This window comes from Entelurus aequoreus, linkage group LG02, assembly GCF_033978785.1.
Source record: "Entelurus aequoreus isolate RoL-2023_Sb linkage group LG02, RoL_Eaeq_v1.1, whole genome shotgun sequence".
Taxonomy (NCBI): Eukaryota; Metazoa; Chordata; class Actinopteri; order Syngnathiformes; family Syngnathidae; genus Entelurus; species Entelurus aequoreus.
Window position 1 is genome coordinate 77626728 of NC_084732.1, and position 17509 is coordinate 77644236.

At 41.5% G+C, this 17509-nt stretch overlaps 1 protein-coding gene across 19 annotated transcripts in view; it reads left to right on the plus strand.

Annotated features, from left to right (window-relative positions):
• The window catches only part of madd (MAP-kinase activating death domain), a 95657-nt gene that overhangs the window by 49959 nt on the left and 28189 nt on the right, over window positions 1-17509 (plus strand). For 12 of the 19 annotated variants that reach the window (XM_062032869.1, XM_062032862.1, XM_062032941.1 and 9 more), the window contains 10 exons: window positions 4891-4999; window positions 5106-5292; window positions 6594-6744; window positions 7067-7270; window positions 8494-8544; window positions 10574-10677; window positions 10878-10961; window positions 11056-11214; window positions 16312-16432; window positions 16627-16689. In XM_062032869.1, coding sequence (XP_061888853.1) covers window positions 4891-4999; window positions 5106-5292; window positions 6594-6744; window positions 7067-7270; window positions 8494-8544; window positions 10574-10677; window positions 10878-10961; window positions 11056-11214; window positions 16312-16432; window positions 16627-16689 — 1233 coding nt within the window. The remainder of the gene's footprint in view (window positions 1-4890; window positions 5000-5105; window positions 5293-6593; window positions 6745-7066; window positions 7271-8493; window positions 8545-10573; window positions 10678-10877; window positions 10962-11055; window positions 11215-16311; window positions 16433-16626; window positions 16690-17509) is intronic. The other 7 variants (XM_062032910.1, XM_062032960.1, XM_062032979.1 and 4 more) reach the window with 3 other exon arrangements.

A 17509-nucleotide genomic window follows, 5' to 3' on the forward strand; every position in this document is an offset into this window, starting at 1 on the left:
AGGATTTGCAAATCATTGTATTCCGTTTATATTTACATCTAACAATTTCCCAACTCATATGGAAACGGGGTTTGTACATTGTGTGTGGAATTTCCCCCATCTGACTATTTATCTGTCTGCTTTGTCTTGCTATATTATGTGGGGTTACTTTGTATTTTTACCTACACATTTTCAAGGTAATTTTTCATTACTGCATTAATGAATCATTTAGAGTTGAATCTCATTCATCGATTCATTTCTTTTTCCATTGCCTTGTTCCACAGTTTCTGATTACTTGAGATTAATTACCTAAAGTGTAACTGAACTTTTTGGGGGAATTTTGCCTATCATCCACTATCCCTATGTGAGACAAGAACACACGTCTTTCTCTTTTCTGTGAATTCTAAATAGTAAAAAAAACTGCAAGCAGGAGGCAGCTAACAATGCAGGTAATGGGCAAACAATATAGTCAATAAACCTCCAACAATGTTTTACTCACAGGCTGTAAGTATGTATGTAATGTATGTATGTAATGTAGTAACAGGCACATTCATGATAACATGTAATTTTTACAGTATTTTGGTTATTTTAAGCATTACTGGAACTTCTTTCCTTGGCGCGCATTGACTTCACAGAGCACATAGCAACGATCTCTCTTTTTGTCGACCAAAAAAAAACCTACCACTGCTCATGGCAGATTTTGTGAGAGCCAACGACAACTACTTTTGGACAAATGAGGATACATAATCTTTTTGAGCACGAATATACGAAGCTACAAGTTTTAGGAGCTGGGTACAAAGCAGATCCAGCTTTAGTAAAACACCAAGCCATCATCAAGAACGAGTGCTAAGCGCTAAACAGGAAATACCAAATACGAACACAATAAAAACTGTCACTTAATGTCACTATAGCCTGGTTAATATGCAGGTCGACGTGTAAATGGAGGGTTGTTGGCGGTTTTTGGATAATTTTTTTCTATATAGCTTCTTTGGCAGAATAGGTTACTCCCCTTTGCCTGCATTGTTAGACACCTCTTGCTAGCAGTTATTATTGATTTAGAGCACACAGAAAAAAGAGAGACGTGCTCTTGTTTCATGTAAGGATTGTGATCAATGGGCAAAATACATTAAAAAAAAAGTGCAGTTCCTCTTTAGGTCTGGTATTGTACCACTACTTGTTATTTTTCGGAACATTTTCAGGGTTCAGCGTTTCTCCTACGTTTACCGCTTTGGTCTAGTGGGTGGTGGAGACATGCACGGCTGTATTGCAAACGCTCCTTCATAGTGACATTTCACAAACTTTCAAAAATATTCCAAAATAATCCACTATGTCAAAATTAAGACTTGTCATTAATCATCCTCCGCATGCAATATAGAGAAAGCGGATGACAAATTGTAAGCGCATATAGAGACACAAATGACTGCCGAGTAAATAAGATAAGGCTATTTCACTCATTTATTTATCTCTATGCTGCTCGTCCTCATTAGGGTCACGGGTAAGATGGAGCCTATCCCAGGAATACATCTCAGACTGGTCGCCAGTCAATCTCAGGACACATATGGACAACCATCACACTCGCAATCACACCTGTTGAGAATTTGTAGTTTCTAAATAGACTAACATGCATGTTTTTGGGATGTTGGAGGAAGCTGGAGTACCCCGAGAAAACCCCACAAACACATAGAGAATATGCAGAATCCATGCAGAGTTGTCCCAATTGAGAGTCGAACCCGCAACCTCTTGACTGTGAGGCCGACATGTTCGTCACTAGGCAACTGTGCCCAATAAGGCAATTTAGTTTAATAAAAGGACCATGAATATCCCAGTTCATTGTGAATATTTAAATGACTTATTTTGTGGTCTGGCACTATATAGATACCGTTAACATCACCACATTCTTTTATAATGGCAGGGGAAACACTTGGGTTAATGCAAATATCATTCTTATGATTTATTTATTTATATATTTATATTCTATTTGTATTTATTTTTGTGTCTTGTTTGAAGTCAAGTGTGCACGCATGTTATTTCATGGGTTGGTGTTCGGACTGGTTGTTTCTGGGCCGGTATTCCTCTCGTTGTCCACTTATTGGTGGAACTAATTCTGGGTTTTGTGTGCAGTATTTGAGCTAAATTCTCTAATGGAGATAATAACAGAGGCCCGCCCAGGGAGTGGAGAAGGTGGGTTCTGCCCTTTCCCCGAGTGAGCTGCATGCTTCTCCAAGCCAGTGAACTACATCTCCCAAAATTATTTTCTGTTTTTGCTCTTTTTCATCCCTGTGTGTCTCTTCAATGATGTACTCATCTTATCAGCATCATCATTCCCCAGACGGTTTTCACTTCACATTTTAATTATTATAGTTATTAAGCCATTTATCACGAGCATCTTAAAATTGTGGGGAATATTTAAAAACACATTATGTAACATAACCACAGGGAAATGACACCTATCACAAAACAGAATGTTAAAGGGTAGTATAATGAAATTAACTTGTCTACTTCTTTTGTCCCTTTTTTGCTGCTTCTACACTATGGATAGTATTGGGCCTAGTTCATACAGTATTTGTGAAATGTATACACCGTAGTAGCTACAGCAATGGTATGCAACTGTTAAACCTATTATTAGGTATTAGTTGTTTTCAAAAAGGTCTGTCTTTTTCTTGATGTAAGCAGACAAAAGAAAAGAGCCGAAGCAAAGCTGAATATCTCGTGCGACGGAAGCTTGAAAGTAAACAAACATTTGTCGAATCTGTTTTACGTCACTACCAGCAAACGGTGAGCGTTGATGACATTGCGAAACTCGAGCAAAGTCCGAATTCCTAGGGGTATATGTTTAACACTTTACCATGGCACTATATTTTAAGAGCCAAGGAGAAGAGCTAAAACGAAAGAGTAAGAGGGAGAATTCGGATTGAGCCTATACCCTGGTTAATCCACATTTAAGAGCCACATTTTTTCTAGCCTAATGTACAATTGTGATAGTTGTTTTTGGAAACTTGTTTTATTGGGCAGCCATTTCAAAAAACAACAACCAAAAAATGAGGTAGCATAAGAGCACACATTTCAATGAATAGGCATTAGGGCTTCACAATTTAGCAAATTCGATTCTGGAACCAGTTTTACACACATAGATGGAGTCACGCACAACATTATTAAATCCTCCATGTTTTGCGCCGCTTTAAATAAATTAGAAAAGTCGTTCTGCCGTTTTTCATGGGAGGTCCCTGGAAGAACAGTTAAAGGGGGACTTTAAATTAGTAATAAATAGAGACAAAAATATAAGTAATTAAAAAACATTGCACGCTCGCTCGATCAGTCCACAGTATTTGAACGCACTTACAGTAATATTAAAAAGTCAAAAGAGAAGTCAATGAATTAATACGATTGAGGTGATGAATAATAAAGCCAGTGAGCCTTGCCGGTCGCATCGGGTAGAACCAGAGCGGGGACGCCAGCTTGCCCTGTCCGGCTCACTGGGGGACAGGCAGAGTGATGGAGTGTTGGCCGTCATGCTAACAGCAATGCAGGTTAAGTGAAATGCCAGCGTTCGTTTTGAGATGCAGCTTTATTTTACTTGGATAAGTAAAATTACATAAAAATTAGATCGCATGTTAGTATGAATCAATATTTTGATTTAATAAAGGAAACACTGAAACAACACAATGTAACTCCAAATCAATCACACTTTTGTGAAATCAAGCTGTCCACTTAGGAAGCAACACTGACTCAGTCAATTTCATATGCTGTTGTGCAGATGGAATAGACAGCCTGTAGTGTGTTTTTCCACTTTAATTTTGAGTATGACTCCAAATCCAGACCTCCATGGGTTAATAAATCAGATTTTTATTGATAACGTTTGTGTGATTTTGTTGTCAGCACGTTCAACTATCCAAAGAACAAAATATTTATTAAGAATGTCATTTATTCAAATCTAGGATGTTATTTTAGTGTTCCCTTTATTATTTGAGCAGTTTATGTATTTTTTTGTGCAGCTCTAACAGGCATTCTGTGGAAATACTGCTTTGTTGTGCACTGGTTGAAGTGGCAGCATGTACAGTACAGTACATGATATGATGTGAGCTACAGTGCACTATTTTCACTTTTGAAATATTATCGCAGATATATTAGCAAAGACACTACTGTTGAGTATTGTTCAATTGATGCTGTTGTACTTATTTGTCCTTGATTCATATTTAGAAATAATGATTAAGAAACATTGGGTAAATTATACTTGTGCAAACAAATAAGATAATACATCTTGTGATTTACCTGGCAGCGAGGTAGCTGGCTGGCTGTCATTTATACAAGTATTGCTTGAGCTATGACTCATACGTGTTGGTAGGCCGCCTCATTCACTCTGCAGCGGTTTGCATTAAAATCAATAATGACACAACCCCCACATGAGGAACGTTGACACTGAGGTAGTTGTTCAGATGAGTCAGCTTGAGCATTTTTTGTTTTCTAACTTATTTGATGTATCACTCTATTTTTTATCCTGTGCATGGAGTATCTAATGTAGTTTCTACACAGAATAACCTTGGTCTCTTGCATCTATATTGTTGAACATAATGCCACCACCCAGAGCACAATCTTACGTGTGTATATCCTTGTGTGTTGTGCCCTTCAACTCTCCTACTATAGAACTGATCTTGTCCAATGATTGTATGGTCAAATGTTAACAAAAGCAATTGATTCTTGGTGTATATTACTCTAATATACATACATTACTCATAAACTGTTGAGAAACTTGACCTTCTACAATATGCCTTGTGAACAGTGTTCTTTGTTTAGTGTGTGCCCACTCACACTTCTTATGAGCGCTGTTATATACAGTGTGCTAGTTTGTAGTTCTTGTGTAAGACTATATTTCTCTGTTGTGTTTTTGAGATCTCATTGTGTTGCTTCCTTCAGGAGGTGCTCGTGCACCTCGGGCACTTGTGGATCAGAAGTCTTCTGTCATCAAGCACAGCCCAACAGTGAAGAGGGAATCGCCATCTCCTCAGGGTGGCAACAACACAAGGTATTCCTCAAGTAATATCAGAATACAATGTCCAATATTCAGTGTTACGCGCACTGAAGAACTAATTTAAAGTATTTTACATCTGAGCTTTGTGTTATCTTTACAGTGAAAACCAGCAGTTCTTAAAGGAGGTTGTACAGAGTGTTCTAGATGGACAAGGAGTCGGCTGGCTCAACATGAAAAAAGTACGCCGCCTGTTGGAGAATGAGCAGCTCCGCGTCTTTGTGCTAAGTAAACTGAATAGAGCCACCCAGTCCGAGGAAGATTCCAGACAGGAGATCATACGTGATGTGGTGAGATTCTTTTTTTCAACCCACAGCATATTGGTTGTCCCCACACATTCTAGGAAAACCTGAAAAATTGGTCGATTTTGTAGTCGTATTAAACATATGTAAACTAAGAAAAAAATATTGTGGGGGAAAAAATTAAGTTAAAGAAAGCGTGTCGCTTATGGAGTTGGCTCAAACATGCTATAAGCGCTACTCTGTAACCTGTGGGTGTTTTTGCATTATTTTATAATCCATTTGTCATAATCATTTTTCATAGATAAATTATAGCCATAGACTGCACATCAAATAATTAAAAAACAAAACAAATGCGAAATGCGAGTTATTACTTGTCTACTTATTACTTATTTTTTCGGTGAAATAGTGTGCCGACATTTGAATGTAAATGTATACGGTGGAACCTTGATTTACAAACTCAACTGGCTCTTGAAGAAGGTTTATATATATATGTGTTTTTATTAAAGTAAATGTTCCCATAAGAAACAATGTAAACATGACTACCGGTAATTACTATCAGCTTTGACAAAAGTCTCTAATTTAGTAAGAGTTTACACACATTAAACACAATGTAAGGTGCTATACAGTACTGTATATCTAACACACATAAAAAAGGGGTGATGGATCAACTATGTCTTAAATAACAGCCAAAACCACAACAACTGTCCTCTTTATATGCAGCTGCTCTGCTCATAGGCACACACACTTTGTCACAGTCAGCCCTCTGGTGCACTCAGACCGTTTGAAATCACAAAACTCCTTAACTTTAACAGCCAAGTTTCTACAATGATTAAAAATAAAAAAATATAATACACTTTACCTTGTAGGTGAATCTTTTTGGCGTGCAGCGAAAGGGAGTTCTATTCCCGAATTTTTCAAACCACAACTTGCTTTTTTTTGACTCATTGAGCTCGAAAAACTAGAAAATGCTTTAAAAAGACAAAAAAATTAACACAAAGTAGCACTGAGTAAACCAACTAACGACAGCATTGCTGAGCTGACGATGAGCATGAGAGCGATGGATGTGCTGCCGGGAACAAAATGGCTGCTCTGCAGGGCACACAAAGGATGAATGAAACTATAGTACATTGAAACAAGGTTTTACAACAAATAATATTTTTATTCGGTCTGTGGTTTTTAAAAGGAAAGGTTTGTAGAATGAGAGGTTCATAAATCAATGTTTCACTGTATATGCTCCCAAGGCGTTTAGTCAATATTAAACACACAAACTATAGGTTTTTAAAATCATATGTCCATTTATGTTTCAACAATAGGATTGACATACATGTGTTTTTAAAACAACTTTTCAGGAGATCAGCAGGAAGGTGTACAAGGGCATGCTGGACATCTTGAAGTGTACGGTGTCCAGTTTGGAACATTCCTACACAAACGAGGTCGTTGGAGGAATGGCCAGTGTGTTCATTCTATTGGAGATAGCACGCACACATTATCAAACCAAAGGTAAGTTTCAAATCCACCACCTGGGGGTGGACAAAATCTTGTTCTTTTTGTTTTTTTGTTTTTATAAAAGCTATTTATTGGGTTAAGCCTGTTCATCTTTAACGCTTGTTTTGCCAAGAAGCTTTGGGTCTGTGCCGCAAACACTTGTCTTTGTCTTACATTATGTCAATATTATGCTGATCCCAAATTAATGAGCAATCCATTTATGTGATTCTTCTCTTTTACTAATATTCATTCTCCTGTTTTTCATTTTCAAACTTTTTTTCCTCAAAATTTTGGTGGAATGTTGTCTGTGGCCCCTTTTAATTTGGTAACTTGTTAGACCCGGAAAAGCGCAAGCGAAGCCCCACAGACAGTGCTGGTAGCCCAGGGAGTAAAGAGAGTCCTTCTGGTCGCATGGAGGCTGCCAAACCTCAAGGTCTTCTCAACGTTCCCCATCTGCAGCTACCTCATCACACTACGGGCAGAGGGGCCCGCCATTTTGATACCCGGAGTCTGAATGAAGAAAACTTTATTGCCTCCATTGGTGTGTACGCCACTCCGACCTGGTTGCATGTGCACTGTGAGATCCCTTACAAAGTTCATCAACCCTGGAGCCAGTTCCTACCCCCTTCAAACTATTCCCAAGAAAGTCCCTTTCTTCTGTCCCTGACGATACAGGTGTTACAATATTCCACACATTTTCCCACCTTAATTATGATGATTTTGGCATAGCACTAGTAATGATGGCCTAAGGCAAAACAATGCAGTAAAAAAAACCTGTTTGTTAAAATCCTCAAAAATGAACTGTGTAAGCGTTTGGAATATAACCCTGTCATCCTGCTCGGATTGTGTTGTCTTGCCTTCCTTAAACATCTCTGTCCCCGTTTGCCTCCTCCGTAGAGGTCTCTCGTCAGCCTCTAAGCACCTAGAATGCATGTCTTTTTATTACTTCCCTTCTCCTAATAACTTAAATCTGCAGTAGCGGACCAGGTAAACAAGTCAAATGGGCATCCCTAGAAAAAACTCTGCTCACTTGGGCCTTTACTGCAGGTTCCTACAATTTGTGCTGTTTAAAATGACCAGCTCCTTTTGCTCTCAGCATGGAGGGTGAAAACATCAGTCCCAGTAAACAGTCCCAGTTAAGAACTAAATGTAAATTTTTGTTTCTATAATCACTAAATTTTCCTAATTATTCTTAAATATTTTAGACTTATTCTGGGTCTGTATACCGGGGAGACTTTCAGTCAAGCAATGTGACACCTCTTTCACCCCGCACACCCCTTCTCTTCCTATTTAAAGCTGCAGCCTCAATTCTACAGAATGCTGTGAGATGTGCATCCCAGCTTTTGCAACTGCTCCCATTTCACCTAGTGGCTTGTCAGCCTATCAACCACATTCCATGCTCTTTTTCAATTAGGCAGTCCCTCTCGTTTCTCTGGAGAGCCAAACGACTTGAATTTATGAAGAGTGTTCGGTAGTCTGAGCACGTTCAGAAGTCTGTGTGGCTCTCCAGGTGCTATGAGTGCGTTGTGATGTTACCATAGTAGCTGTCTCGCATGATGAACTTAGCCTGAAGGGACATGTCTTTTTCAGGGTTGGTCAGACGCAGCTACATGCAAACATTACAAAACATTCTACGAATGCAGTTTTCTTTGAAATGCTCTTTTATTTTGTTTTGATTTTAATGCTCATCCACCATACATACCTTTTCAACCTGCTCTCTGACTCTCTGTCTTTCTCTCCTTGCTTGCAATGCATCTTGGGTAGAATTGTGGAGCAAGCACCAGGATAAGCAAAAATCTATGGAAAAACCACAGAGTAAGAGACTTCACACATAAAAAAAGGATTGGGGTATTAAACTGTTGATCTTTTTCTTCCACCCCTTTCTGCCTTTTTATAGCCAGTGATGTATTTACATCAGCAGATGCAAAAGACTGCCTATGACATATAAGACATTAATATGCATAGGCATTAGTATGACAATCGACTCTTAAAATTGAATACCTTCAAAGTTTATATGCAGTGTATTACACACTGTTGTTGCCATCTTTGACCAACTTCTAAATAATTTATTGTCTAGAATCTGAACACATAAATTGAAGTTAAACACCTTTCAGTTCAGTTAAGTTTGCAGCCTAGCTTTTCAATTATGGCACTAAATTGGTTGCTTTAGTTTACAGGCAAGCTCTTTCTAATGTTAGACCTTGCATCAAGATATTCAACTGTCATTTACAGTTGTTTTTTTAATGTTATATTTTGTGGTAGAAAATATTTTCAAAGCCGTTCGCAAATATGTCATGTTACAAACGACGTATTGTAGACTGTCAAACACTTCTTGTTTGTCGGCATGCCTAACTGCCTGTGTCTGTGTGTTGTTGTAACTTGAGCCACATCGGCAGCACTGGCAAAGACTTAATGTTGCGCTAAGTAATGGAGTGTTACACTGCTACACGCTCTTGCAGTTTTGTTTTCATTTGTGATTGTTTGTCACTATTTTACTGCACTTTGGGTTTGCTCCCTTGTCTTTTCTCTCTCTGGTCCTCCTAAAATTGCTTGATATGACATTTGAATGATCGCTTAACATAAATTAACTATTCATTTTGCAATTTTTGGGGTTTCAAGGATAGCTTGGAACTATTTAGTTTTTTCCCTAACAGCCAGAATGTTGTTGTTAATGTGTTTTCATGAAAGTCTACATGGTGTTTCTTTATACAGAGTGCATATTTCACCTCAAAGCCATTTCTTCAAGCTCTGTTTTTTTTATTCAGTATACCACTAGGCTTATTTGAAAAAATAAACATCAGGTTGGCGCAAGTATTTAGATGTCAGATTTATGATGTTGATGCACTCTTGGGTTGATCCTGAATGTCTTTAAAGCTAACACGTCCTTGTACTGATTTAACGCTAAAGAAAATAGCTGGAAGCATGATTGGGGGCTTGTTTAGGTTTAACCCTTGTGCAACCGTAAAGATTGACAATACAAACTTTTATCTAAAAGAAAATAAAAAATAAAATGTGTTCATGAAGTGTCAAGTCAGCAATATAACTTTCAACGCTTGAAGTATCTAATTTATATAACATTTTTATTATTTATGTTTTCCTATGTTTTATGGCATTTTGGCAAATATTACTGTTTTTTTTTAATGATGGGAAAATGCTATATGTGCAATATTTTTTTGAAAATGAGGAATATTTGACGTTGTCTAATTACAGCATTAAATAGTTCAATAATTCATGACAACATTGATTTTGGTACAGTAGACAAACAAATATTATTTTTACAGTGCCTAATGAGCTTGAATAAGAGAAAGCAAGCAGGACATGGTTGATTATATTTAGTTCACTCAAGTCAAATATAAAAAAAACTTGTGAAAAACCCCTGGCAAAAATTCAGAACACTAACCTTGAAACTGAACAATTATATCACATAGGGAAAACCTGTAAGGGCCCAGTTTGGGCATTTGAGTGCACAAGGGTTAAGGTAAAAAAAAATTCTAAAAAACTTTTGCACTAAATTTCTCATGTACATATAATTATTTTGCTCTCAAAAGATGTTACTGAAATCCCAATATTGCCATGACCTTCATGTGGTAGGTGCAATTACAATTCTGTACTGTAATGTTTGTAGCAACAGGTTAATGATGGCAAAATATGTTTTCATAGAAGATGTAATTGTCACCAGAAGTAGTTTGGTCTATTGAGTGCTGAAATGATTACCGTACATGAATGAAGTAGATCATTTTTGCTTTTGTTGCTGTGCGGTGCTGGCTTTGAATTGGTCAACTCGCAGCAAGGTAAGGTTGGTGGAACGTTGATAACGGGACTGACAATTGTACTCCTCCCTCAGGGGCTGAAGGGGCAAAGCAGCAGCGCCCTCAGGTGACTGATGCAGAGGAGAAGAAATCACAGATCAGTGCTGATAGTGGTCTCAGTGTCACGTCTGCTTCTCAGGTTAGTACAGGGTCTACACAATATTGTCTGAATTCAAACAAAGAGAACCTACAATGTTCAAAGAAGCAGTGATGTAATCCGCATTGCTGCATTTTGTGCCTCACTAGGTACAGTACACAACCTGTAATTTTAGTATGTTAAAATATGCCCATTGGACATTACCACTAGTGCCTCTTTTAGTTTTCCCCTTGGCTTTTCAGAAGAGCGACACAGAGTCCGTAACAAGTTCAAAACCTCCCATCTTGACGAGAAGTACCAGCCAAGACTCGGAGGCAAGCACGGTGGTATGGCATGATTTCATCATTTCAAAATATTTGATATTTACAGAATCCGTAAACTGAAGCATTTGTATTGAAATGATTACTTGTGCATGTTTAGATAAGCTTTAGCTCTGGAGAGACACTGGGTGCTGACAGTGACTTGAGCAGCACGGCGGGAGATGGCCTGGGTGGGAGAAGCGCTCTGCATTTAGCTCAGTCCAGAGGGACCCTCTCTGACAGTGAGATTGAAACAAACCCTGCCACCAGCTCAGTCTTTGTAAGTTCACCAAATATGACTCACCATGCATTTCATTTTCTGTGGGAAAAATAACTGAGTTGATTTAGACTTACACTAGTAATTTGATCACCCGTTTAAAGCCCATACCGTATTTAGGTAAAACAAAGATTTCAGTTGTGTGTTGTCCCAGCAAATGGTCTTGATCCCAGAACACTACCCTAAAAAAGCGGTTGAAGTTATGGGGGTTTAGATAAAGTAGTACCTCAACCTATAAGCTTAATTAGTTCATAACTCAAAACACTTGTATCCTAAATCAAAGTCGCCTATCGAAATGAACTGAAATCAATTTAATCCATGCTTTTGCCTCTTTAAAACATGTAACAAAGCTTTTTAAGAAGAAAAACAGACCTTTAGATAAGAAATTTGGTATGAAAAACAATACAATAAAATGTACTATAAATTACTATAGTAGATTGGACTTCTACAGTATCTTCTTTGAGCTACTTCTCTGTCAAACACAACATCAGCAGCCTCTCCACATTTTCATGGATAAATGTCCGTCGGTTATATATTATTTTAACGTTTTCGGTTGGCGTTTGACTCCTGCTTTAGTTTGATTCAGACTAGCAGGGCTACGCTCCAACTGTTTCTTCAAGTCAGGTACGTGATCAGTCGTATTTTTGATGATGTATTTCTTTATAAGGGTTATTTTATGATTTTTTTCTACACTTAAAACACTTCCTTTTGGTCTACATAAAATGTAATGGTGGTGCTTTTGTCCAAATTTTGTATAGATTATGTTTTACAGACCCTCTTTAAACCGCTCTCTGACTGTCTCTTCGGAATGCTCTGTTTTGTGGCCGGCCTAATTTCTGCCTCCAGGCTAAGCTCACTTCGAATGTGCCTCCACACCGTCAGCCATGTTTTAGTTTTTAGTGCTTCTATACCGGGTCTACAGGCAGATCTATATTAAAACTATAAACTACTTTTTATTAGAAAGCAGGATTTTTGCATACATGAGCCAGTCTGCCTTACAACAAGGGAATATAGAAAATTAAGGAATTTACTGACAACAACTTTGGACTACAACTGGATTAGAATGATGGACTAGTGCAAAGTTATTCGGGTAAACCTCTATCTTATATGAACTGATGTAACTAAGGAAAAATATGTCACCAAAGTTTCAAATTCCGAACGGCTCTTTTGGAGATTGGAAAAAGGCAAGATTGTTTTATAAACATGTCCACCATGCCTCCATGGTTTGATTTTGGACTTTATGGGATTTATGGGGATCCCAAACACAGAAAAACAGGTGCCATCATTTAAGAAAAGGTGGTTTTGCTTAATATGATCCTTTTCTTTCAATTAAAATAATCCGCGTCTTCTTCTCAGCCCTTTCCTTGATGCTCACTTAGTCCGTTCCAATGGTTGCAAAACAAAGTTATGTCGATCTCTAGCTATAAGCTATTGTTAGCGAGTTACACCGGATGTTTTGGACAGATCTTACAGGATTCATTCTGACAATTAGTTGTCGATGGGGAGGCTTGTAACTAAATTTTTTGCTCTTAATTTAAAGCGTTACAGTTAGCCGGGAGACAGCTCGTATCTCAAAACACTTCTTCATCGTATGGGCAGCTGTTTTCCGGCACCCGGACCTGAGGCCGAGGGTCTATGCCTTTTACCACCCCAGGCCCGGGGGGCCCTCCCGTTCATATGTCAGGACACACAGAAGTGAGCCAGGTCACCGAGCAGTCATCCAGGTCCGCCAGGCCACGCAAACCATTAGGAGCACGATAAATCGGGCAACGCAGGATCACGTGGTCGGCAGTCTGCTCCTCCGCGCCACACTCACACGTCGCGTTAGGTGCTAAGCCCCACTGGAACATGTTTGAGCGAAAGCGACCGACACCAGTTCGGAGGCGGTTAAGCCTCACCCAGGCCACTCGTGGTAGTGAGAGGCCTGGTATTGAGCCGGTGTCAGGTATGAAGTCACGGAGTCTGGAGGAGATGGTATGCTCCAGGTCCGTGCTCCATTTGTGATTCGCCCAGTGAGCCGCCCTGATGTTGTTGTCACTGCATTGCTGCAGGAGCTTCAGGGCGGCTGGTACCAGTGGGTCTCTGGAGGGGAGGCGGGGCGTTGGCTCTGAGGAGAGTGTGAGCCTTTCATGGAGCAGGTGGTTCTCATCCATGTTTGCCCGGCCCGCCAGAGTTGCTACAGCACCTTGGCGACGAAGCTCAGCGGGTTGGATGCCTGCTAAGATGGGCAGTAGCTCCACAGGGGTGGGGCGCAGGCATCCAGTGATAACACGCAAGGCTTCGTTGATCGGGACATCAAGTTGTTTAGAGTGAGCACTGCGCGCCCAGACAGGTGCGCAGTACTCAGCAGTTGAGTAGACCAGGGCAAGTGCTGCTGTTCGCAGAGTTCTTGCCCCGGCACCCCAACCGGACCCGACCAACCGTCTCAGCAGTGAGACGCGGGTGTTGAGTTTCTTGCGTGTTGCCAAGAGGTGTTTACGGAAAGTGAGCGACCTGTCCAGGGTGACCCCAAGGTATTTAGGGTCAGGACGAGGGTCTTCAGGTGTAGGACGAGGCCGGCATAGGGTAAGGGAAGCCCCATCCGGCTTCCGCACCTCGAACCTGATCTCACGATCCGCTTCCCAATTGTATAGGTGGAAAGCTTGTGTCACCGTCTTGGATCCGCTGAGCTTCAATCTCCAGTTATGGAGGTAAGCCACTAAAGTCTCCATGTCCTGGCTTAGAGTTCCCTCCAAGGCCTGCCAGTCCCTGTCGGAGTGCAGCAGCGCGAGATCGTCTGCGTATGCGAACCTCCGTGAGACTGTGGCAGGCAGGTCGTATGTATAGATGTTATACAGGAGGGGAGCCAGGACAGATCCCTGGGGGACGCCATTTTTCAGGCGCCGCAACCTGCTTTTATCTCCGTTACTGGTGGTGAGAGTAAAGCTGCGGTTCCAGACAAGCTCCATGATCATTTTGACCATGTGCCTGTCTGGAAGCAGGCGGAGAAGTTTGCAGGTGAGGCCGCGGTGCCAGACTGTGTCATAGGCAGCAGTCAGGTCTATGAAGACGGCACCGGCCTTCTTTTTCGCCTCAAAGCAGTCCTCGATGTCCTGGGTAAGGAGGGCGACCTGATCCACCGTGGACTTCCCACGTCGAAAACCCGCCTGCTCCCGGGGGAGGTGGGGGTCTATGATGGGCTCGACACGGGCGTGAATCAGGCGCTCGAGGACTTTAAAGGGGGCGCAGAGCAACGAGAGTGGTCTGTAGCTCGTTACGTCATCCTTTGGCTTGTTCGGCTTGGGGATAGCGACAACAGTGGCCCTTCTCCAAATCCTGGGGATCCGGAGTTGGCGCAGGCAAGAAGACAGGAAAACTCTCAGCCAGGACTTCATTGCAGGGGCAGCGTGGAGCACGAGTTCTGGGCAGATGTTGTCAGGCCCAGCAGACTTGCCTGGTTTGGTATACTGGAGGGCAGCTGTGAACTCCTCCGGTGAAAACTCACCGGAGATGTTACACTCGCTAGATGTTGTTGTCCTCCAGAGGTCTGCAGTTTCCTGGCGCACCGCCCGGGAAAAATCTCGATTTATCCCGGTATATGCCCCGTTTTTCACAACCTGTGCTGCAATAGCATTTGCGGTAACGGGGCATGTTCGGGGTGCGCGCTCAGACCTACCAGTCAAGTTGTTCAAAGTGCTCCACGCGATACGGCTAGTGTGCGAGAAGTCGATGGAGTGGACTGCCTCTTTCCAGCGCTGGTGCCTCTTCCTTCCAAGAGTGGAAAGAAGGGCAGTGGCTGAATTGTTAGCCTCCGGGCCATAGGGAGCCCGGAGGAAGGCGCTGTAGAGGGTCTCGCACTCGCCATCCCAGCATGGTTTGTAGTTCTTACGCCGGCCGCGTGGGATGGCTTTTTTGGCCGCAGATGTTAGTGCCCTACAGAAGTCCTGGTATGCCTCGTCCACGTTGGGTGTGTCTGGTGGTGGGAGACACCGTGTGGACTTGTTGGTATGGAGGCGATAGAGTTTCCAATTGGCCTTCCGGAAGTTCCATCGCTTCATCGGTCCGCTCGGAACTGTTGTCACGAGGTCGGGCACCGATATCAGCGACGGTCGGTGTTGCGACCTGGGGAACATTCCTAGAACACGTCTGTCGGGGAGCTGGGTGTCCACACCGACACTCACGAAAGCCAGGTCAGGGTTCGTGTCAGTGTTATGCCGAGCGGAGTGAAAGCTGGCTGGGCCCTTCGGGTTGTAGAGAAGGTTGAGCGAGTTGCGCTCTGCCCAGTCAGAAAGAGTTTCCCCGCTCGGTGAGGTGGTACTGTATCCCCACCGTGTATGCCGGCAGTTGAAATCACCAGCATATACACACGGTGGTTCAAGCACTGGCAGTGACACTGGCGTGAGTTGTGAGGGTGGTGGTTTGTAGACGTTGACAATTTTGATGTCGCCAACGTCCACTCGCAGCCACTCGATCTCGGAGTTGTCCGGTGATCGATCGGCGAGGGTCCAGCTCAGATCGTTGTGGACAAACGTGGCAAGGCCATGCTTCTTGCTCAGGATTGACCCAGCTAGCGTGAAGTTGGTGATCGCTAGCTTGTCCGCTGTTGGGCGGTGGGTTTCCTGAAGGAGGATGACCATGGCTTGGGTGGTGTGGGCCATGTGCTCGATGACGGATGTTTTGGCATCTGTGAGCCCTTCAACGTTCAGTTGCAGTATTCTTGGTTGGAGACCGGCAGCAGTGTTGCTACCAGATCTCCGCCCAGACTGCCCCTGGACGCCAGAACGGGAGGGTACCCGAGTTGAAAGTTTTTTGTTTCGCCGCGTTGCCATGGAGTAGAGCAGCGCGGTTACTTGCAGGGATCACGGCGTGAACGTAAACTTTCTCGATCCCTAATCTCAAAACACTCATAAATTGGGTTACTCACTGTACATACAAGGGAAATAGTATATTACAGTATTATCTGATGGGTATTAATACCCTATTTTCATGTTCTGGTTTGTATCAGCTAAAGTTGAGAAATCCAACCCAAACTTTTTGTCTTATAAGTCTTTTATTATACGATCTTGTATTTTTTATTTTTTTTACTGTAACAAAAATGTGAGAGTCCTCTGTCTTCAACAGGGAAAGACTCATACACTGAAACCAGGGGCAAAAGAGCACGCAACTGCAATGGCAAAGGGGATGCCCACTCAGCCTATGGAGGATATCAGTATGAGGATCTATCTTTGCGAAGGCCTGCTTGGTATGTTTCGACTGGTTTAAAGCCCACCTGTCAAAATCACTGCTGTCAATCAGATTTGTCTTTGTCTCCATTTTTGTATTTTCTGGGCTTGGTCTGCTCCTTTTTTATGCCATTAACACTTCTCACCTCTTAGCCTAACCCCCTATGCTTCTCTTCTCTCCTGCTTCATACGTGTCCTGGGGAAAATCTTCCAGGCCGTGATAAGAGCTCCGTTTGGGATCAACTAGAGGATGCTGCCATGGAAACCTTTTCGCTAAGTAGGGCTAATCTCTTGCTGTTGCCCTTTTCCCTGTGTGTGGGGTGCAAATGCCATTCATGCCTGCCGTTCACCAAGTGTAGCTCTGAATATAATCTGTGTCGTGACGTGGGTTTCTCCAGTTTGTCTGTGAGCGCAAACTCAAAGTTGTGTCGGTCTTTTTTTATGTGGAAATTGTGAGAAATTCTCCCTTTATGTCTACATAATTGTTATGGTGTAATAGTCAGCCTTGAACGCCTCCTTACTAATACTTCCATTATCAAAATATGTTAATTGTCTTATCTCATTTCTTATCTTTTTATTATTTCGACGTATCATTTATCAAGAGCACATGATTGAAAGAGTGAAAATGTGCAATCAAGTGTTAATGTTTAAAAACAGGGGGCTTTTGCGGGCACTTTTTTTATGGCCCACAGCACATTTTATAAATACTATTTAAAAAACAACAAAAAAACAACAAAAAAAACAACATAAAAAGTGGAATAAGATAAACTAGTTTAATGTGTAAATGTTGCAATATTGAAACTAATATTACAAAGCTGCCATGCAGGCAGTTTATTTTAAAACTGTCATTGCTGAAAAAATAATAATGAATAAAAATCAATATTGGTATGAATTATTGACCTTTTAGATCAGGGGTGTCAAACTCAAATACAGAGTGGGCCAAAATTTAAAACTGAACAAAGCCGCGGGCCAAGGTCGAACAAATTAACCTTTTAGTAGGGACCCAAACAAGTTTTGCATTGAATATTGAACAAGCAAGGCTTATATAACTTTATAGTGACATGCAAAATCGAGTTTCAAATAATAATAATAATTAA